This window comes from Pseudophryne corroboree, chromosome 3, assembly GCF_028390025.1.
Source record: "Pseudophryne corroboree isolate aPseCor3 chromosome 3, aPseCor3.hap2, whole genome shotgun sequence".
Classification (NCBI taxonomy): Eukaryota; Metazoa; Chordata; class Amphibia; order Anura; family Myobatrachidae; genus Pseudophryne; species Pseudophryne corroboree.
The window spans coordinates 87,732,881-87,756,111 of NC_086446.1; the positions used below are offsets into that span (position 1 = coordinate 87,732,881).

Here is a 23,231-nt window from a genome sequence, read left to right on the forward strand (position 1 = left end):
TGTTGTACCTATGCATTGTTCAGAACACAAACATTCTGAGAGAGAAACACAATTTCTACTATCATAGGTAAGAAAATCAGTTTTCTTGCCATTTTGGATATGCTGTAACCCAGTTGTCTAGCCCTCACAATTTGGTCCATGTCAAAGTTGCTCAGAACCTTGCCCATTTTTCAACTTCAAGAACTGAGCGTCCACTTGGTGCCTAATATATCCCACCCCTCGACAGATTCCATTGTAACAAGATTATTTTATTTCACCTGTCAATGGGTTTATGTTATGGCTGATCGGTGTATTATTACAGTTTATATATATATATATATAGTGTGTATCAGTAACACCAGGGGATGTGTCTGGGTGATGACTGGAGAGGTGACTGCTGGGAATGGGGCATTATACAGTAACACCAGGGGAGGTGTCTGGGTGATGACTGGAGAGGTGACTGCTGGGAATGGGGCATTATACAGTAACACCAGGGGAGGTGTCTGGGTGATGACTGGAGAGGTGACTGCTGGGAATGGGGCATTATACAGTAACACCAGGGGAGGTGTCTGGGTGATGACTGGAGAGGTGACTGCTGGGAATGGGACATTATACAGTAACACCAGGGAGGAGGTGTCTGGGTGATGACTGGAGAGGTGACTGCTGGGAATGGGGCATTATACAGTAACACCAGGGGTGGTGTCTGGGTGATGACTGGAGAGGTGACTGCTGGGAATGGGGCATTATACAGTAACACCAGGGGAGGTGTCTGGGTGATGACTGGAGAGGTGACTGCTGGGAATGGGGCATTATACAGTAACACCAGGGGAGGTGTCTGGGTGATGACTGGAGAGGTGACTGCTGGGAATGGGACATTATACAGTAACACCAGGGAGGAGGTGTCTGGGTGATGACTGGAGAGGTGACTGCTGGGAATGGGGCATTATACAGTAACACCAGGGGTGGTGTCTGGGTGATGACTGGAGAGGTGACTGCTGGGAATGGGGCATTATACAGTAACACCAGGGGAGGTGTCTGGGTGATGACTGGAGAGGTGACTGCTGGGAATGGGACATTATACAGTAACACCAGGGGAGGTGTCTGGGTGATGACTGGAGAGGTGACTGCTGGGAATGGGACATTATACAGTAACACCAGGGGAGGTGTCTGGGTGATGACTGGAGAGGTGACTGCTGGGAATGGGGCATTATACAGTAACACCAGGGGAGGTGTCTGGGTGATGACTGTGTCATTGTGTGTGTCAGGTTCCTATAAGGTGTCAGGATGTCACTGTCTATCTCACCATGCAGGAGGGGGGAGTATATAGAAGACCACAAGGATCTGTACAAGGACGTGATGGAGAATCACTGGCCCCTCATGTCACTGGGTAAGAGGAGACTTTCATTTATTGTACAGGGAGAGCTGTGTTGACGGCCACCTATATACACACACCGTCTGATATTCACATATGCACAATGTACTCAGTCTCTGTTTCTCCTACAGATGGACCCAGTAACCGAGATACCCCAGAGAGATGTCCCCGTCCTCTTTATTCACAGGACTGTACAGAGGAGAATCACAGGATCCCACAGGAGGATCAGGTAGGTGGGATTTAAGCTCTCACCATATATCAAAGGGACTTACACAATATGAACTGCAGAGTATCTGTGTGTGTGTGTGTGTGTGTGTGTGTGTGTGTGTGTGTGTGTGTGTGTGTTTTATACAATTATATTCTACTGTGTAATCTCAATAATATTAGACATTGCTAATGTGGTATTTTTTATAGATTCACTGTGAAGATTTGACCAAAATTAAGGTAGAAGACATAAAGAGAGAAGAAGAGACGTATGTGATCGCTAGAAAGGGTGGAGAAGAGATGTATGTAACTGACATTAAGGCAGAAAATACAGATGAAAAAGAGACGTATGTGACTGATATAAAGGCAGTAGAAGAGATGTATGTGACTGATATAAAGGTAAAAGAAGAGTATTATGTGATTGATATAAAGACCGAAGAAGAGACGTGTGTGACTGATAATACAGAAGAAGATACAGAGGGAGAAGAAGAGACGTATGTGACTGATAATACAGAAGAAGATACAGAAGGAGAAGAAGAGACGTATGTGACCTACATTAAGGCAGAAGATATAAAGGGAGAAGAAGAGACGTATGTGATTGATATTAAGGTAGAAGATATAAAGGAAGAAGAAGAGACATATGTGATGGGTGATCAGCAGTGTAAGGAAGAGGAAATCACTACAGATACCAGCACAGGTGAGTAATAATCACTTATTACAGAAAAGAGTCACATTCTGCTTGTCCAGTCACTATATAAAACAATACATTATTCTATACCTTGCTCTGTCAGTACAAACTAATGAGGATGTATCTGCCCAGTGGGTGAGTCAGGAGCAACCATCGCTGTGACCGGACAACCTTGCTCCACCAGGCAAACACAGATTTTTGTGCGTAGCTAGACTAGAGGTGGTAACTCGGCCTAGAGTAACCTGAGTGGGCTTTCTCCACTACTCCTAAAGATTCCCTGTCACCTTCAGTAACCGCCTGTTACTGACTCTCCTACTGCAAAACTCTTTACCAACAGGCTAATAATCAAGAACGTGGAACCGCCTACTTGTGGATACGTGTACTTTAACTCCTGCTGGTTGGTGATGGCTAATTCCCACCGGTACATCACTATGGACCTGTCACTAATGTGTTTTGTTGTGGATCCAGACTAGGTGGAGTAGCAGGATTAGGATCAGAGGGGCTCGGGGAGAAACTTGGAGGTCTGATATAACTTCATCATGCAGACTGGAGAGTAGAAGATGAAGATGTCTGGATTGAAGTGAAGGCAATACACAGACGAGACGGTTTAATGTCTGTATACTATGGATGCACCAATATACGGGATGGCAGGATTGGTGCGACAGGTGATCTTTATAAAAACTGGAACTGATGTATGTGTTAAAACTGGGATTTAGCCAGTGATAAAGATATCGATGTTGCAGCAGATACTGGGATTGCACCAGTGATACAGGAACGGATGCTGCAGCTGATACTGGAGTTGCACCAGCAATACAGTAACCGATGTTGCAGTCACTGCGATTGAACCAGCTGTACAGGAGCCAGGAAGCGCTTGAGAAGTAACGGCGGAGTCACAGATAGAGCTTGCAGCTGGTCAGGATCCAAAAAAGTACTGTGAGCTTGGGTGTATCCAGGGATTGGCTGAGAGTGTCATGTTATTGCAGACTGGCTTCTGGTTGGTGTTTGGCCGATCATCTGATCCAGACTGTCATGGCTGCGCCCATCTCTGATTCCGGAGGGTACTCTGGCAATGAGCCCTCTGTGGGAGAGAGAATGGAAAGCAGAAGGATTAAATCTGCAGACTTTACAGACAGAGAACTCCCAGGTGCACAGTCATCCTGAAAGGGGATTCAGTAACACAAACACATGCTGCACATTGTATGCAGATCAGATCTCTCAAGCAAAACTGGTTGTCCTAACCTGCAGGACATGTGAGACAGTGTGCGGCTGGGAAGACCCGGCCATCCCTGCTTTGTAACAGGTACCAGTCTGTGCTTGGTAGCTGGAAGAGGGTTTCAGCTTGGATACACTAGGCCAGTGGCACCCTAGAGTATCAGAATTTCTTTTCAATGCACTACTAGGCCAAAGGTTTCTTATTTCAGGTTTCTTAATTCAGAAAAACATATTACATTGTGTTTGTATGTCATCCTTAAGGTGTGTACACACGGTAAGATTTTTTCATTCGATTCTGACTATATAGTCAGAATCGGATGAAAAGATAGTGCAGATCGCAAGGTGACAGTCACCTTGCGATCCCGATCCGATGCCGATGCGCGGCCCCGCGCGGTCGGCATCGGCAGAAAAAATAGGCTGTGCAGGCAAGTCAATCCTGACTATCTCTATAGAAGAGATAGTCAGGATTGACACTTAGCCAAAATCGCACATAGCCAGCATCGCAAGCACACTCATTATGTGCTTGCGATACTGGCTAAGTGCCGACCCGGCCCCCCGTCGCACAGTGAGAATCGGATAAGTCCGAATCTCACCGTGTGTATGCACCCTTAGGGTCAGATATATGGTGAGGAACAGGATTTGCTTCTGTTTAGCCACATATTTTATCAGAAAAACAAGCACTGGTTTTGCCTGTTATACTGTATATTGACCGTTAATCAGTTTGATTACCCTGGGGGCTGTGCGGATGAGAGGCCGACTAATATTAGGCCGTCAGTCATAAAGCCAACCCCATATGGTTGACATGCATTTGGTCGACATGTAAAAGGTAGACAGTGCTTAAGATTGACAGGCTCAAAAGGTCAGCAGTTCAAATGGACGACATGACAATTATCACATATAGTCGACACGTGGTGGGGTCATGTTTTCTGCTGCGGGGTACACTGGGCTCCACAAGGATAGACATTAGGGTGTAGAGTAGGATCTTGATCCGAAGCACCAACAGGCTCAAAAGCTTTGACCTTCTTCCCAAGATGCATAGCGCCGCCTCCTATATCACCCCGCCTCCGTGCACAGGAGCTCAGTTTGTAGTTGGTGCTTGCAGGGCAAGCATGTAACAGGAAGAGCTGCTCACAGCAGCTCTCGAAAAAGCTTTTTCTGAGGAAAAAAGAAGACTATAAGGGCTGCAGCAGAGGCACAGATTGTGCTGGATGTCAGTAGACATTGCCTGCTGCAGCTCCATCTCTCCCCCAGCGGCGCTGTACACTCCCGTGCCATGGTTGCCGGGTACCTACAGCAGGAGGCTCCGGTTTTCTTCCAAGTCAGTCACACACGGCTGGGGCTCTCCGGGATCACGTTGCCGCACTTCGGGAGGAGGTAAGTGGGTCCCGCTCGCGGGACCCGCACTTTATCGCGATCCGGCTCGGCCGGTGGGAGGTGGGCCACGCGCGCTGGCAGTGGACACTGTGGCATACAGGTGATCCCACTAGATCACCAGGGCATGGGTGCAGGTCAGGTTTTCTCTCTAAACCTTTTTACAAGTAGCCTGCAGTACCAGGTGGTTTTGCCAGCAGAGGGGATAAGGCTTAGACCTGGAGCCCCTCCCCCAGCCCGCCATTTATAGTAAATGTTCCCGCCCTGGAGCTGCATATCTGTCTCTCCCTCACTCCCTGTCAGTGTTTGGGCGCCATTTCCCCAGCTACACTGTTCCTGGGACTGCTTGGGCAAATCCTCCTTTGTAAAGCCGCCTGATAGTCAGCGCTTTGCCTTTACAAGACATTTAAGTATTCTACATGTCATTTAGACAGTGATAGTTAAGAAACAGTGCATTTAGTCAGGGCTATCTGGTAAAAGTACCCTGTGATATACATTCAGTCTTTACTGTGCAGTGTTATATCTATTGATTACATAGCTATATATAAGCTAGTCCAGTGCAGTATTATTGCTTGTCATAACTTCTGCATTGTACAAATGGTGACTATATGTGTGTGCATTTGCCTGCTGTGTGACCTCCATTTCGTGTCTCTCACTCAGCTTGCTATCCGTATATTCTATAACCTTAGGGAGCTAGGTGCGTCAGGTTTGTAATACTGTAATATAGGATATTCACAAGATACTGTATACTGTAATTGTATTTCTCTCTGTGATTTTAGTCACCATATCTCTCCTGAATCCCTGTTTGTGCTGACAACACTGTGCAGGGGTTTGGGTCAGGTATTGTGCTGCTGACAATTTGTACTATGTTACCTTATACTGTGCAAGTTATAACATATCTGCTTATGAGGGTAACTGTTCTAGGGCTGAACACACTGGTAGTGGTGCTGAGGCCACAGATACTTTTGAGGAAATTACAGCAGCTGAGGGCTCTGGTTCTGGGGGTTCCTTGCCCCCAAGTGGGACTACAGCAACTGGGGTCCAGAATGACCCGCCGTGGGCTACCGTCTCTACGCTACTGAATACGCTAGTTACTAAACTAACGCCCCCTATGGGGCCTCCTATGCCGGTCCAACCGTATATGGTCCCTGCGGCAGATTGTTCACTCAGTTATGAACCAGTCCCTGACTACTAAAAAGTCTAAGCAAGAGACAGGATGGGGATTAACCCCTGGTGCCCCCCAGCACACCAAACTATATGGGTAACATGACTTGAATACCTACATATAATAGAAATCCAGAGGTCTTCGTTACATATATCTGCAGAAATATGGCAAAGCCACCAGGCCTCGACAAGGCTCCTCTAATGCTGGTGGTCCTAAACCTAATACTATATCTGGGCCTGGGGTGCAGAACCCCACAAACCGGCACAGGCTTTTTATTATTATTATTATTACTATTATTGGTACTGGAGATGGGTCTGGGGTGCAGTTCCCCCTGATTGGAGTGGCTGGGCTGCTGTGGGGTAGCACACTATAATTTTTATTTAGCACCCCCTTAACACTGTTATTAATCCTTTAGGTCTTTTAATTACACCGTCACTAGTGTATCACTTTTTGTATACAGATTTTGCGTTCCCTTTAATTAACACATACTAACACTTTACCTTCTCACATGTGTGCTGCCCTGGGGTGGCTGGCCTGTGCCGGTTTGTGGGGTTCTGCACCCCAGGCCCAGATATAGTATTAGGTTTAGGACCACCAGCATCAGAGGAGCCTTGTCGAGGCCTGGTGGCTTTGCCATATTTCTGCAGATATATGTAACGAAGACCTCTGGATTTCTATTATATGTAGGTATTCAAGTCATGTTACCCATATAGTTTGGTGTGCTGGGGGGCACCAGGGGTTAATCCCCATCCTGTCTCTTGCTTAGAATTACCCCTCCCTTTCAAGCACCTGAAGTATATTGTCAAATTGATATGAGCAACTTGCATTCTGTTTTACTAAATCAGGATTTTGGTACTTACCGATAAATCCCTTTCTCCGATTCCACAGGGGCCACTGGAGCGTAGTTACAATGGGGAAATAGTAGGCAGTAATTGGGAGCTGGCACTTTAAAATTCTCACACTGTGGCTAGCTCCTCCCCTACTATCTCCCCTCCAAGCCAGTCTATGTAAAACTGTGCCCGAGGAGAGCTGGAATAAACAAACCGTAAGGTAGAGGAGGTTAATGAAGCCCTGTAAACCAGGATAACACAAAACCAACCTGGAACAGAACCTAACAAACAACCGGCTAGCCCGAACTCAACAAGCAGTCATATGGTGATCTGCAAACCGTTAAGCAAAAAACAAGGAGGAACAGCGCTGGGCGGGCGTCCAGTGGCCCCTGTGGAATCGGAGAAAGGGATTTATCGGTAAGTACCAAAATCCTGATTTCTCCTTCATCCACTAGGGGCCACTGGAGCGTAGTTACAATGGGGACGTCCCAGAGCTCCCAAATCGGGTGGGAGAGCGCTGAGAGTCCTGTAAAACCGCTCAGCCAAACTGTGATGCAGAGGCCGCAAAATTGTCAAACTTGTAGAATTTGACAAAACGAATGTCGGTCCAACCAAGTAGCCGCCCGACAAAGTATTCATGGAGACCCCACGGGCAGCTGCCCCCGAAGGTCCCACCACGCGCGTAAAGTGCGCTGAAATGGTCAGATGTATGCAACAGCCCAGCATATGCTGGGACCCCGGCTACTAAGTACGGGAGCATCGTACAGAATAAAGAAGAAAAAACCCTTTGTCGAAAAGCCTAAGACCTCTGTAAAGAGAGTCAGCGAGCCCTGACAACAGTCAAAGAGGACTGAAAAACACTAGTGTCAGATTTATATGAAAAACGGACCTCCCCTTTGGAAGAAACGACCGCTGAGGCCGAAGCTCAGCCGGGGGAGTAGCTAATAGAGTACTCCCTGAAAGAGAGCCCAAACTTACGGCCGCCAGGCTAATTTCTTTTGGAAGAAAACCGAAAAAGGCAGAGACCTAAAATTCAGGTCAATGTGGTTTGAAGCGCAGCGGAGCAAAACCTCCCAGAGAAACCAAAGATGACGGCTGAATGGCAACTGAAAGAAGGGGAAAACCCCCTTTTATCCTTATTATGTCCCATACAGTTTTCCAAAAGTGGCAAAAGCGAGAAGAGGTAACAGACTTCTGAAATCGGGGCCTAGTAGGCCTAACCGAACTAGGGAACTCCTCCCTTCTGAGGTCTCGTGAACAGTCACACGGTTAAATGAAACCAGTGTAAGATTGAATAAAGAAAAGGACCCTGTTGAAGTAGACAGTCCAGTCGAGGTAGGAGCCAGGGCTCCTCTACTGACAACAGGTGTAGCCGTAACTTCAAGTCATGGGTGGCCCAACCAGAGCCACCGAGAGGACTAGCACGCATATTCCCCTCCTGTGTTACCGAAAGTGAGGTAGAAATAGAAAAGGAGGCAGGATAGAATAACCAGAAACTCCCAGGAGCCCTGAGGGCATCCGCGGCTACTGCCACCAGAGCTCACGTCCGTGAGTAGTAAAGAGTTAAAGACTCAGTCAGAACGCCCTGAGGTAGATTCGAAATCTCCGCCCACAGCAGACCAGCTGACAAAACTCCGGGGAATGTTCCCTCACCCAGGAGTCTGACCTGGTGGCCTGACCTGGGAAGAAGATTGTTGTCCCCCGCTCAGAGGGGAATGTAGGCGACCACTCATTGCGTCGCAACTTGTGTTGAGAAAACGTCTACGAGGAGCATAAATTGGATCTGTGTCGAACCAGAAGCTCCTGGATCCTCCGGATCTTCAGAAGACACGTAATGTACAGAATGGGATAGTAGCAGTAGATTGTCCCATTAGGGAACCAACGTCACCCCCTTGAAAAAGAGTTATTCTGTGATCTTCCTGAACCCTGTGGGAGCGGAAGAGAGACCGAAAGGAAAGGAATTACAGTGAAAATGAGAATCCTGTAATGCGACTCTGAGTAAAGCCCGATGAGGAAACCCAAGGGAAATCAGTAAACAGGCATCCCTGAAGACAAGGGACGCGTAAAACTCCCTTTCTTGTTTAAACTAGCAATCACAGACTGAAAGGATTCTAAGGCCAGAATAGGCCTGGCCGAGCCAACTGGCTTCGGAACGTGAAAAAACCAAAGGCCTGAGAACTGTCTCGATTCAAATGATATGTAAAAAACAGGGATCAACACCCTTTGCGGTTAGAAGCATATGGAGCGCCGCCTGCAGTATGACTCTCTTGTCATCGTAAATCGGCCGACCCCTGCCGAGGGACTCCCGAGACGGTTGTACTCCAAAATCTAGTCTGTAACCGCCCAAGCCTTCTTCCACCGACCTGCGCCCACCCTGGGACCCTCCAGGTGGTAGGAAAGTCTGACCTGTAGAGTGTGTATAGGATGATGTAAAATCAGACTGGACCGAGGTTGTTGAACCTCTGCTTCAACCTTTTTTTTTTTTTTTTGAGATCCCCTGGCAACGGAGATATCGCCCGTGTGGAGTCGAAAGCTTGAAAGGGCACGGTAAAACTCTAAAGGAAAGACCGGTAAAGGTCTGTCTTGGAGCTGAGGCAGAAGTAGGAGAAAGCAAAGTGGACTTACCTCCAATGGTTCAAGAAATCCTGCAGAAAGTTCCTTCCCCTGAACCATCTGCCCCGTAGGATTTCATGTTCACCTGTCACTGTCGCAGTCCCAGAGGTCGTCGGGTTAAGACAGCCCAAGCGAAAATGCAGGTTCCGAGTCTGTAGACGTGGAGACCTCCAAAGAACATAAAGCAGAATCGTGATTCTGACCGTACCAAAGTATCAATTGATCCTGATGCGAAACATCCTGTAACCTAGAGGACAATTGTTCCACAACCTACCTGCTCCGGACAAGGTAGAACCCTGCTGCCGTATATGTCTTCGATGGGTCCCTGAGCAAGGTTGCCTCAGGAAAACGGCAGCTTGTTGGACCGGCGATACATCGAGGGATATACCCTGGAGAGGTACTGATACCATTTCCTGCCGTCTGCGGGGAAAGGATAGGAAAACAAACATTGTTTGATACCTGAAATTGTGTATTCGGGCGTCTGCCGGCCGTCTACCGGAGCCTGGCCAGCTCATCCGAAACTGGACCAGTCGCTGTCATTTAGTCATCGGCGTCGAACCCTGATGGACTTGACGTGTCCGCCTCCTTTACCTGCATTCTCAGACGAACTGCTGTATAATGCACCTGGATATTCTGAGACACTGGTTCAGACTCCACAGAAAACAGACATCATCAGTATTGTAACATGGAAGGTTAGCAAGGTTCCTTTAGAAACCTGGAGAGGTGAAATGACGTACAAGGTCTCTGGTTACCAGTGACATTACCTGCATAATCTGAGCTGTTCAAACAGGAGTGTCCTGCAGGTGCGTGGAGGGCTATGCAGATGGCTCCACCGCATACTTCACACCTAAGAGGGAATTCTTTGACTATCCCAGGTGAGACAAACGAAAGGAGAAAAGGTGGGTTAAACAAACACAGCCCTATGCAAGGTCTGCGCTATAATGTGTGACCGACACGATTCAACTAAACTTTCTGGAGCAGCGGAGACCTGAACCAGTAGTGCTGCGCTGTGGGACAGGAGTCTTAGCCCTAGGCCAGAGGTTCCCAAACTGTGTGCCGTGGCTCCCTGGGGTGCCTTGGGACACTTGCAGGGGTGCCCTGGGTTGGTGGTCCAGGACCAATTCAAATTATTCATGTTCAATATAATAGGCAAAACCAGTGCTGGTGGCTGCCAGTCATAAAATATGTGGCCAAACAGAAGCAAATCTTGTCCCTCACCACACAACTGACCCTAAGGATGACATATAAACGCGATCTACTTAATGTAATATTTCTTTCTAAATTTCTCAATAAGAAATTTTTGGCCTAGGGGTGCCGTGAAAAAAATTCTGATATTCTAGGGCGCCGTGATTCAAAAAAGTTTGGAAACCACTGCCCTAGGCTATAGGAGCTCTCCTTAAAGTTTTGTTTGGATTCAAACCTCTGTTCAGATACCCGCTACTAGCGTACTGAGCCACAGCGCTATTTGTCTGATGCCTTACACACATTCCCCAAATTACAAATAGCATTAGTAACTAGTGACACCAAGGAATAATAAAGGGAAGGCAACACCCCGCCCTGTATTGTACCGCTAATTAAGGTGCACCAGATGTTTCTCGGAGGTTCCGCTGGCTTTTCAAAATGGTGACCAGCCTGTGAGAAAAGATGGGGGAAAATGTTATGTGGCAAGGTGAGGTATTCTGTTATTAGAAAACATTGCGGAAGGGTTTGTTTTATCCCCTATATATGGTATTGTATGGATATATCTATATACATACCCACACACACTTAAATATATATATACAAACATATCTATATATATCTATATATATCTCACACCACAGTATCTACCCGGTTGGGTTCAAATACTGTGCACCTAATAGGGTAGATAAATACTGTGTATTTGTAGGGTAAAGAAATACTGCACAGTAGACTTTTAATTATTAATGAGCCGAGTCCCAGCTCCTGTAATAGAGCAGGTTTCCTGATCTAAATGTCTGAAATGCCGGGCAGAGGACTCCCCTGCAGGGAGGAATGTAGCCAATGCAAGATGTAACAATATTTCTGCAGCACACTGCACAGAAAAGCTAAACATCCCAGAGACAGGTGTGTTGCCTAGAGACCATGAGAGCTGGGAGCCGCCGGGGGGAATAAGCTTCACCTCCCCCCTCATACCTTATACATGTTAAGAATCCTCCCTGCGCAGCCAGGAGAGGAAAGGAGCTTTCAGCGGGACGGGGAGCGGGGGACTGTGGAGCGGCGTCTCGTCATGCAGCGGCCGGGGAGTGGAGAAAGCCCGCTGTACAGAGCGGGAGTTAGCTAGTTCTTGGTGGCCGCTGCTGTCTCAGTGCATCCCCCGGCCGCCTGTATGCTGCGGCTGGGGAGCGGTGTGCGGCCGGGGAGCGGAGAGCCTGAGCCCGCCGAACAGAGCGGGACTTAGCTCCGCCCCCTCGTTCTTGATGGCCGCTGCTGTGCTTTCTCCCTGCATCCCCCGGCCGCCTGTATGCTGCGGCCGGGGAGCGGTGTGCGGCCGGGGAGCGGAGATCTGAGCCCGCCGAACAGAGCGGGAGTTAGCTACGCCCCCCTCCGGTCACTTATCAAATTAAAAACCACATTATCCTCCGGCTGCCTGTAAGTGTGTATGCTGCAGCCGGGGAGTATAAATGTATCACCCGGCTGCCTGTATGCTGCAGCCGGGGAGTGAAGAGCGTTGAGCCCGCTTACAGAGCGGGCTGAAGCTCCGCCCCCCACATAATGGCGCCAATTTCAAATCAGTAATTGCGCCTTTTATGCACTCCAGCCTGGCTATGACTGGAGAGTATAGGAGAGCCTTGTATTAAAACACTGAAAAATGTAAAAACATACATCAGTCTGGGGAGATTGTACTCACCGCTTCCTTCCGTCAGGCGTTTCGACCCAGTGGCCCCAACACGCGCCGCACGCAGCGGTGTCCGGCCGGAATCTTCTGTGGTGGAGCGTCGCCGCACGCAGCGGTGTCCGACCACGTATACTCACCGCTGCCATGCTGCCGGAATCTTCTGCTGGATGGAGTGGCCCCGACACGCGCCGCACGCAGCGGTGTACGGCCAACTCAGGAGAGCTCAGTGTCTCCCTCAGCCGGGGCCCATCCCGAGCCGCACGCAGCTGCGATGGGACCCCGCCGGCAGCTCCCGCGGTGCAGACTGGCAGTGGCAGAGCTGCCAGTCTGTGTGTGATAGTAAGAAAAATAAAATAATAAAGAAAAAAGAAAAAATTCTTCAGCTAAACCCAAGTGAACCAGCTACCTCGGGCACTAAACTAAGACTGACTTGGAGGGGAGATAGTAGGGGAGGAGCTAGCCACAGTGTGAGAATTTTAAAGTGCCAGCTCCCAATTACTGCCTACTATTTCCCCATTGTAACTACGCTCCAGTGGCCCCTAGTGGATGAAGGAGAAAAAGTCTAACCCTCGCCCGCCTAAGACCAAGGAGTCCTCTAAGCGGGCCATTACTTCCTCACAATCCACTGCTATCACTGACACCTCGTCTGATGAGGATGGCTTTTACACTGACCTCACAAATTCTGACACTGATAATACTGATGGGGATAGTAGTTCACAAGTGGATGTTCCTGATCTATTGGAGGCTATTACGGATGATCCCAAGCCATCCGTGCCTCCTAAGAAACCAGATAGATTCAAGCGTCAGAAGGTGGTTAAACAAGTTTTCTCTGATAACCTGGTTGATATACGTCAGGAATCCTGGGAAAAATCCAGGTAAGAAGTTCGTGCCTCACAAGTAGCTGCTTGCTCGCTATCCCCTCGCGCCAGAGCTGTCAAAAAATTGGGAAACGCCTCCTCCAGTGAATTCGCATGTGGCAAAGATGGTGGTTTCCTCAGCTGTACCTGTCACTACCGTCACGTCTCTGAAAGAGCCTACGGATAAACGTGTGGAGGGTTGTCTGAAAGCGATTTACACCCTCATGGGTGCTGCACAAGGGCCCACTATTGCAGCGACATGGGCTGCAGAGGCTATTGAAGCGTGGGCCCTAGAGTTGGAAGCTGAAATCTCTTCTGACCATGCTAGACAGTGCTTGTCATATATTGTCACAACTTCTCACTATATTAAAGAGGCGGCTGCCAATGCCAGTATTCTAGCAGCCAAGGCCTCTACTACGTCAGTCCTGGCTCGCCGGATATTGTGGCTGAGATCCTGGTCCGTGGATCTGGATTCTAGAGAAACCCTGGAGATACTCCCTTTCAAGGGAGATATTTTGTTCAGGGAGGACTTAAATAAGATAGTGGCTGATTTGGCTACTGCCAAAACTGCCTGTCTGCCAAGTACCGCTCCTTCTGTGCCGAAGGCTAAAGGTACTTCCTTTCACCTCTTTTGTCCTTCAGGTAAAGCAAAAGGTCAGGCGTACCACAAGCAGGCCCGCACTTCCAAACCTGGTAAGCCAAAGCCCAAAAGAGCCTGGGCTGCCCATCAGCCAGCTTCCAAGACCGATACGTCTGCCGCATGACGGGCAGACCTCTCCCTGGGGGATCCCAGGATGGGGGGCCGGCTTCTAGGGTATACCCAGGATTGGTTGAAGTCCACTTCATATGCCTGGGTACGGGAAGTCGTCACTCGAGGTTACGCCATAGCCTTCAAAAACCGCCCCTCTCATCGATTTTGCCTGACAGACGTCCCTTTGGACCAGACAAAGGCAAAAACTCTACATTCGGTGGTACAGACCCTCCTGGACACAGGAGTGGTAGTACAGGTGCCTCTTGCTCAGAGAGGCCAGGGGTTCTATTCTCCGCTATTTCTAGTCCCGAAACCGAATGGGTCCTCCCGGCCCATTCTCAACCTCAAGGCATTGAACAAGTTTGTGAAAGTCTCCAAGTTCCGTATGGAAACCCTTCGCTCCATCGCTCTGGCCTTGGAACCTGGGGATTATATGGTCTCCCTGGATATACAGGATGCTTACCTGCATGTTCCTATAGCAGTGTCGCATCAGCAATACCTGAGGTTTGCGATTGGCAACCTCCATTACCAATTTCGGGCGTTACCTTTTGGTTTAACCACGGCTCCGCGAGTCTTCACCAAAGTTATGGTGGTGATGACGTCAGAGCGTCCAGTTCTACTTCCACAATGCCCAGACGGTTTCTGCAAGCCCACGGGTGGCTCATCAACTGGAAGAAATCCTCCCTGGTCCCTGCTCAGAGCATGGTGCACCTGGGAGCGCTATTGGACACACACAACCAGCGGTTGTTCTTGTCTCAGGAGAAAGTCCTGAAGCTTCAGGACAGGATTCGTTGCTTCCTCTCTCGTCCGCAAGTGTCAATACATTCGGGGATGCAGGTTCTGGGCCTCATGGTGTCAGCATTCGACATGGTGGAGTATACTCAATTCCATTCTCGCCCCCTCCAGAGGCTGATTTTGGCCAAGTGGAACGGCCTGCCTCACCGGATCAGGTCTCACATGATCTCATTGACTCCGGAGGTCCGTCTGTCGCTGTACTGGTGGCTCCAGGACCAACGAACTGGATATCCGACTGGGACCTTTTGACGACAGATGCCAGTCTAAGGGGTTGGGGCGCGGTGCTGGAGCAACACTCCCTTCAGGGTCGGTGGACCAAGGAGGAGTCTCTCCTCCCGATCAACATTCTGGAATTGCGGCCGGTCTTTAACTCATTGAACCTGGCCCAGCATTTAATTCAGAACTGTCCTGTTCAAGTACAGTCGGACAACGCCACCACAGTGGCTTACATAAATCATCAAGGCGGCACTCGAAGCCGCTTGGCAATGAAGGAAGTCTCACGGATTCTTCAATGGGCGGAACGCCATCTACCAGCCATATCGGCGATATTCATTCCGGGAGTCCCGAATTGGGAAACGGACTTTCTCAGTCGTCAGGACGTACACGCCGGAGAGTGGGGCCTCCATCCAGAAGTGTTTCAACTCCTAGTGGAAAGGTGGGGCCTTCCAGACGTGGATCTGATGGCGTCTCGACACAACTACAAGGTTCCGGTCTTCGGAGCAAGGACAAGGGATCCTCAAGCAGCATTCGTGGATGCGCTGGCGGTGCCGTGGAGGTTTCGGCTGCCGTACGTGTTCCCTCCGGTGTCACTCCTGCCCAGGGTAATTCGGAAGTTCAAGCAGGAAAGAGGAATCCTGCTTCTCATAGCTCCAGCGTGGCTCAGACAGCACTGGTTCTCAAACCTGCAGGGCCTCTCGTCAGAGCGTCCAGTTCTACTTCCACAATGCCCAGACCTCCTCGTTCAGGTCCCCTCTGTCTACCAGGACCTGGCCCGGCTGTCTTTGACAGCGTGGCTCTTGAAGCTTCCGTCTTGAGGGCTAAAGGGTTTTTTGAGGCGGTAATTCAAACTATGTTGCGGGCCCGGAAACCAGCTTCTGCTTAGATTTACCATATGGTCTGGCATTCTTACTTGGTTTGGTGCGCATCTAACAATTATGACGCTTCCAAGTTTAGTACAGCCAAGTTGTTGGTTTTTCTTTAGCTGGGCCTGGACTAAGGCCTGCATCTGGCCTCCCTCAAGGTTCACATTTCTACCTTGTCGGTGTGGTTTCAGAGAAAAATTGCGACCTTACCTGATGTGCATACCATTACTCAGGGTATGTTGCGTATCCAACCTCCCTATGTCCCGCCTGTGGCTCCTTGGGACTTTTCGGTAGTTTTGGAGGCGTTACAAGAGTATCCGTTTGAACCTCTTGGTTCAGCTGATCTTAAGTGTCTTTACCTTAAGGTGGTGTTTCTGCTGGCTATTGCCTCAGCTAGAAGAGTGTCGGATTTAGGTGCCTTTTCTTGTAGTTCCCCATATCTGATATTTCACCGTGACCGGGCAGTTCTTAGGACTCGTCCCGGATATTTGCCTTGGGTGGTTTCTTCGTTCCACCTTAATCAGGAGATTGTGGTCCCGGCGCTTGTTTCTCCTGATCTGTCTCCCAAAGAGCGGTCTTTGGATGTGGTACGGGCTCTCCGTATCTATGTGAAGAGAACTGCTTCTATTAGGAAATCTGATTCTCTCTTTGTTCTGTTTGGGTTTCACAAACGGGGCTGGCCTGCTCACAAGCAGACTTTGGCCAGATGGATTAGAATGGTGATTGCACATGCTTATGTGAAGGCTGGTCTGTCAGCTCCTGCTCACATTACGGCCCATTCTACTCGGTCCGTTGGACCTTCTTGGGCGGCTCGCCGTGGTGCGACCCTTGAATAATTGTGCAAGGCGGCTATGTGATCCTCAGTGAACACGTTCATAAGGTTCTATGCCTTCGATACTGCCGCTTCCCAGGATGCTTCCTTCTTGTGCCCGCTACAGTGCGTCCCCTCCCATAAGGAACTGCTTTAGGACATCCCCAATGTCTATCCTTATGGAGCCCAGTGTACCCCACAGCAGAAAACAAGATTTATGGTAAGAACTTACTGTTGTTAAATCTCTTTCTGCGAGGTACACTGGGCTCCACAAGGCGCCCACCCTGACGCACTTCGCTTCTTTGGGTTGGTGTGGCTACAGACGCTGACACTTTCTCCTGTCGGGAGAGTGTGGTGTTTGTGGCAACTTGCAGTTGTCGTCTCTTTTACTTGCTACTGCATTGGGCTGGTTAACAAAACTGAGCTCCTGTGCACGGAGGCGGGGTGATATAGGAGGCGGCGCTATGCATCTTGGGAAGAAGGTTAAAGCTTTTGAGCTTGTTGGTGCCTCGAATCAAGAGCCTACTCTACACCCCAATGTCTATTCTTGTGGAGCCCAGTGTACCTCGCAGAAAGAGATTTAACAACGGTAAGTTCTTACCATAAATCTTGTTTTTTAAACTTTTGCTTCATTTACCATCCATGTCACAACATATGACCTATAGTAACCTTTTGGCAAGCGGGCCACTGTGCCCGAAGCATGATGAGCAAAGCAGCTCTACTTATGGTTGTGAAAGGTGGTAAAGGTAACAAAATTAACCCCAAAAAACACTAAAAGGTGCATCGACATTCTGCACTGTCTACCTTTCACATGTTGACCTATTGACCCTGTTTGACCATGCTCATGTTGACCATATAAGGTCGACCTAATGTTGGTCAATCCAATGATCCACACTCCCCGGGCACCCCTGCTAGTGCCCCCAAGCACCCAATTTGGGAACCACGGCCCTGGGCAAAATGCATAACAGCTGGAGAAAAAGGCAGCGTCTGGCGTTTCTCTGGTGGTCACATGATACAAGCAGATGCAGGCGTCTTAAGGCAAGATGCGTCTTGCTCATATTCCTATCAAAAGACAAGTCCCTTGCTGAAGATGCATGTGACAGTCACAGCATATAAGATATCATACAAGTACATTCCTTTCTAGATGGTCAGAGGATAGGGATGCAGTCAGGATCCCGGCTGTCGGGAACCTGGCAGTCAGAATCCCAACACCAGTCTGAATGCCGACACCGCCATCCAGAAAGAGAGCAAAATCCCGCTGCCAGAATAACGACAACAGGGATCCCGAACGAGGACAGACCGCACCGCAGCAGAGGAAAGCTGCGGGGCGGGGGGTTATGTTTAGGCCGCAGGGTTAGGGTTAGGCACCCGCCTCCAAGGGTTAGGGTTAGGCTACGAGGTGGGACGGTTAGGTTTAGGCTGCGGGAAGCGGGGAGTAGGTTTATGCACCTCCCGGGGGTGGTTAGGGTTAGGCACAAAGAGGGTTTGTTAGGGTTATACAGCAGGCAGGGAGGGTTAGAGGGGTGGGGAGAGGGTAGAACACCCTTAACTCACCCCTTTCGGTCTTTCTATGTTCAGTATCCCGGCAACGGTATTTCGAGTGCCGGGATACCACGTGGTGAGATATACTGATCCCAGGGGATGCACACTCTATAGAGCCACATCAGCTCTTAATATAGTAAAAGGATACAATACAGTAGGGTGTGTTCCTGCCCATACTCCTTCAATACTAGTAGAGAAATCAGGCAACTGTATTATATATTTCTCTGACGTCCTAGTGGATGCTGGGAACTCCGTAAGGACCATGGGGAATAGCGGCTCCGCAGGAGACTGGGCACAAAAGTAAAGCTTTAGGACTACCTGGTGTGCACTGGCTCCTCCCCCTATGACCCTCCTCCAAGCCTCAGTTAGATTTTTGTGCCCGGCCGAGAAGGGTGCACACTAGGGGCTCTCCTGAGCTTCTTAGTGAAAGTTTAGTTTTAGGTTTTTTATTTTCAGTGAGACCTGCTGGCAACAGGCTCACTGCATCGAGGGACTAAGGGGAGAAGAAGCGAACCTGCCTGCTTGCAGCCAGCTTGGGCTTCTTAGGCTACTGGACACCATTAGCTCCAGAGGGACCGAACACAGGCCCAGCCTCAGAGCTCGGTCCCAGAGCCGCGCCGCCGGCCCCCTTACAGAGCCAGAAGCAAGAAGAGGTCCGGAAAAATCGGCGGCAGAAGACATCAGTCTTCAACAAGGTAGCGCACAGCACTGCAGCTGTGCGCCATTGTTACTCAGGCACACTTCACACTTCGGTCACTGAGGGTGCAGGGCGCTAGGGGGGGGCGCCCTGAGCAGCAATGTAAACACCTTGGCTGGCATAAATACACCACATATAACCCCCAGGGCTATATGGATGTATTTTAACCCCTGCCAGAACTCACCAAAAAGCGGGAGAAAAGGCCGCCGAGAAGGGGGCGGAGCCTATCTCCTCAGCACACGGGCGCCATTTTCCATCACAGCTCCGCTGGAAGGACGTCTCCCTGACTCTCCCCTGCAGTCCTGCACTACAGAAAAGGGTAAAAAAGAGAGGGGGGCACTAATTTGGCGCAGTTTTAATACTAACAGCAGCTATAAAGGGAAAAGCACATTTTATAGTGGTATTCCTGTCTATATATAGCGCTCTGGTGTGTGCTGGCATACTCTCCCTCTGTCTCCCCAAAGGGCTAGTGAGGTCCTGTCCTCTATCAGAGCATTCCCTGTGTGTGTGCGGTGTGTCGGTACGATTGTGTCGACATGTTTGAGGAGGAAAATGAGATGGAGGCGGAGCAATTGCCTATTATAGAGTTGTCACCCCCTAGGGAGTCGACACCTGAGTGGATGAGCTTATGGAAGGAATTGCGTGACAGTGTCAGCTCTTTACGACAGACAGTTGACGACATGAGACAGCCGGCTACTCAGCTTGTGCCTGTCCAGGGGTCTCAAACGCCATCAGGGGCTTTAAAACGCCCGTTACCTCAAATGGCAGACACAGACACGGATACTGACTCCAGTGTCGATGATGAGGAGACAAACGTGACTTCCACTAGGGCCACACGTTACATGATTGAAGCAATGAAAAATGTATTGCATATCTCTGATAATACAAGTACCACTAAAAAGGGTATTATGTTTGGTGAGAAAAAACTGCCTGTAGTTTTTCCTGTATCCGAGGAATTAAATGAAGTGTGTGATGAGGCGTGGGTTTCCCCCGATAAAAAACTGATAATTCCTAAAAGGTTATTGGCATCGTACCCTTTCCCGCCAGAGGATAGGGCACGTTGGGAAACACCCCCTAGGGTGGATAAAGCGCTCACACGCTTGTCTAAACAGGTAGCACTACCCTCTCCTGATACGGCCGCCCTAAAGGAACCTGCCGATAGAAAGCTGGAGAATATCCTAAAATGTATATACACTCACACGGGTGTTATACTGCGACCAGCAATCGCCTCAGCCTGGATGTGCAGTGCGGGCCTGGCGTGGTCGGATTCCCTGACTGAAAATATTGATACCCTAGATAGGGACAGTATATTACTGACTATAGAGCATTTGAAGGATGCATTTCTATATATGCGTGATGCACAGAGGGATATTTGCCGACTGGCATCAAGAGTTAGCGCGCTGTCCATTTCTGCAAGAAGAGGTTTATGGACGCGGCAGTGGTCAGGTGATGCGGATTCTAAAAGGCACATGGAAGTATTGCCTTATAAGGGGGAGGAGTTATTTGGGGTAGGTCTATCAGACCTGGTAGCCATGGCAACTGCTGGAAAATCCACATTTTTACCCCAGGTAGCTTCTCAACCTAAGAAGACGCCGTATTATCAGGCGCAGTCCTTTCGGCCCCATAAGGGCAAGCGGGCAAAAGGCGCCTTATTTCTGCCCCGTGGCAGAGGGAGAGGAAAAAGGCTGCAACAAATAGCCAGTTCCCAGGAACAAAAGCCCTCTCCCGCCTCCGCAAAGACCTCAGCATGACGCTGGGGCTTTACAAGCGGACTCAGGCACGGTGGGGGCCCGTCTCAAGAAGTTCAGTGCGCAGTGGGCCCACTCGCAAGTGGACCCCTGGATCCTTCAGGTGGTATCTCAGGGGTACAAATTGGAATTCGAGACGTCTCCCCCTCGCCGTTTTCTAAAGTCTGCTTTACCGACGTCTCCCTCAGACAGGGAGGCAGTATTGGAAGCCATTCACAAGCTGTATTCCCAGCAGGTGATAATAAAGGTACCCCTCCTACAACAGGGAAAGGGGTACTATTCCACACTATTTGTGGTACCGAAGCCGGACGGCTCGGTGAGACCAATTTTAAACCTAAAATCCTTGAACACTTACATACAAAGGTTCAAATTCAAGATGGAGTCACTCAGAGCAGTGATTGCAAACCTGGAAGAAGGGGACTATATGGTGTCTCTGGACATCAAAGATGCTTACCTACATGTCCCAATTTACCCTTCTCACCAAGGGTACCTCAGGTTTGTGGTACATAACTGTCACTATCAGTTTCAGACGCTGCCGTTTGGATTGTCCACGGCACCCCGGGTCTTTACCAAGGTAATGGCCGAAATGATGATACTCCTTCGAAGGAAGGGAGTTTTAGTTATCCCTTACTTGGACGATCTCCTGATAAGGGCAAGATCCAGGGAACAGTTGGAAGTCGGGGTAGCACTATCTCTGATAGTGCTGCGCCAGCACGGTTGGATTCTCAATATTCCAAAATCGCAGCTGATCCCGACGACACGACTTCTATTCCTAGGGATGATCCTGGACACAGTCCAGAAAAAGGTGTTTCTCCCGGAGGAGAAAGCCAGGGAGTTATCCGAACTAGTCAGAAATCTCCTAAAACCAGGCCAAGTCTCAGTGCATCAATGCACAAGGGTCCTGGGAAAGATGGTGGCTTCTTACGAAGCAATCCCATTCGGCAGATTCCACGCAAGAACCTTCCAGTGGGATCTGCTAGACAAATGGTCCGGGTCGCATCTTCAGATGCATCAGCGGATAATCTTGTCACCAAGGACAAGGGTGTCTCTCCTGTGGTGGTTGCAGAGTGCTCATCTTCTAGAGGGCCGCAGATTCGGCATTCAGGACTGGGTCCTGGTGACCACGGATGCCAGCCTGAGAGGCTGGGGAGCAGTCACGCAGGGAAGAAATTTCCAGGGCTTGTGGTCAAGCCTGGAGACATCACTTCACATAAATATCCTGGAGCTAAGGGCCATCTACAATGCTCTAAGCCTAGCAAGACCTCTGCTTCAAGGTCAGCCGGTGCTGATCCAGTCAGACAACATCACGGCAGTCGCCCACGTAAACAGACAGGGCGGCACAAGAAGCAGGAGGGCAATGGCAGAAGTTGCAAGGATTCTTCGCTGGGCGGAAAATCATGTGATAGCACTGTCAGCAGTGTTCATTCCGGGAGTGGACAACTGGGAAGCAGACTTCCTCAGCAGACACGACCTCCAACCGGGAGAGTGGGGACTTCACCCAGAAGTCTTCCACATGATTGTGAAGTTGGGAAAAACCAAAGGTGGACATGATGGCGTCCCGCCTCAACAAAAAACTAGACAGGTATTGCGCCAGGTCAAGGGACCCTCAGGCAATAGCTGTGGACGCTCTGGTAACACCGTGGGTGTACCAGTCAGTGTATGTGTTCCCTCCTCTGCCTCTCATACCCAAGGTACTGAGAATCATAAGAAGGAGAGGAGTAAGGACTATACTCGTGGCTCCGGATTGGCCAAGAAGGACTTGGTACCCGGAACTTCAAGAGATGCTCACAGAGGACCCGTGGCCTCTACCTCTAAGAAGGGACCTGCTCCAGCAGGGACCCTGTCTGTTCCAAGACTTACCGCGGCTGCGTTTGACGGCATGGCGGTTGAACGCCGGATCCTGAAGGAAAAAGGCATTCCGGATGAAGTCATCCCTACCCTGATCAAAGCCAGGAAGGATGTAACCGTACAGCATTATCACTGTATTTGGCGTAAATATGTTGCGTGGTGCGAGGCCAGGAAGGCCCCTACAGAGGAATTTCAACTGGGTCGTTTCCTGCATTTCCTGCAAACAGGACTGTCTATGGGCCTAAAATTAGGGTCCATTAAGGTTCAAATTTCGGCCCTGTCGATTTTCTTCCTGAAAGAACTGGCTTCAGTTCCTGAAGTTCAGACGTTTGTCAAGGGGGTACTGCATATACAGCCTCCTTTTGTGCCTCCAGTGGCACCTTGGGATCTCAATGTAGTTTTGGGGTTCCTAAAATCACATTGGTTTGAACCACTCACCACTGTGGACTTAAAATATCTCACATGGAAAGTGGTAATGCTGTTGGCCCTGGCTTCAGCCAGGCGTGTCTCAGAATTGGCGGCTTTATCCTATAAAAGCCCTTACCTAATTTTTCATACGGACAGGGCAGAATTGAGGACTCGTCCTCAATTTCTCCCTAAGGTGGTTTCAGCGTTTCACTTGAACCAGCCTATTGTGGTACCTGCGGCTACTAGGGACTTGGAGGACTCCAAGTTGCTGGACGTAGTCAGGGCCCTGAAAATATATGTTTCCAGGACGGCTGGAGTCAGAAAATCTGACTCGCTGTTTATCCTGTATGCACCCAACAAGCTGGGTGCTCCTGCTTCTCAGCAGACTATTGCTCGTTGGA

General features: G+C 49.6%; 1 protein-coding gene across 1 annotated transcript in view; it reads left to right on the top strand.

The window, feature by feature from the left end:
• The window catches only part of LOC135057197 (oocyte zinc finger protein XlCOF7.1-like), a 214,561-nt gene that overhangs the window by 11,045 nt on the left and 180,285 nt on the right, over positions 1–23,231 (top strand). Inside the window, exons 2-4 of the mRNA XM_063963093.1 lie at positions 1,290–1,366; positions 1,483–1,580; positions 1,766–2,252. Coding sequence (XP_063819163.1) covers positions 1,336–1,366; positions 1,483–1,580; positions 1,766–2,252 — 616 coding nt within the window. The 5' untranslated portion in view covers positions 1,290–1,335. The remainder of the gene's footprint in view (positions 1–1,289; positions 1,367–1,482; positions 1,581–1,765; positions 2,253–23,231) is intronic.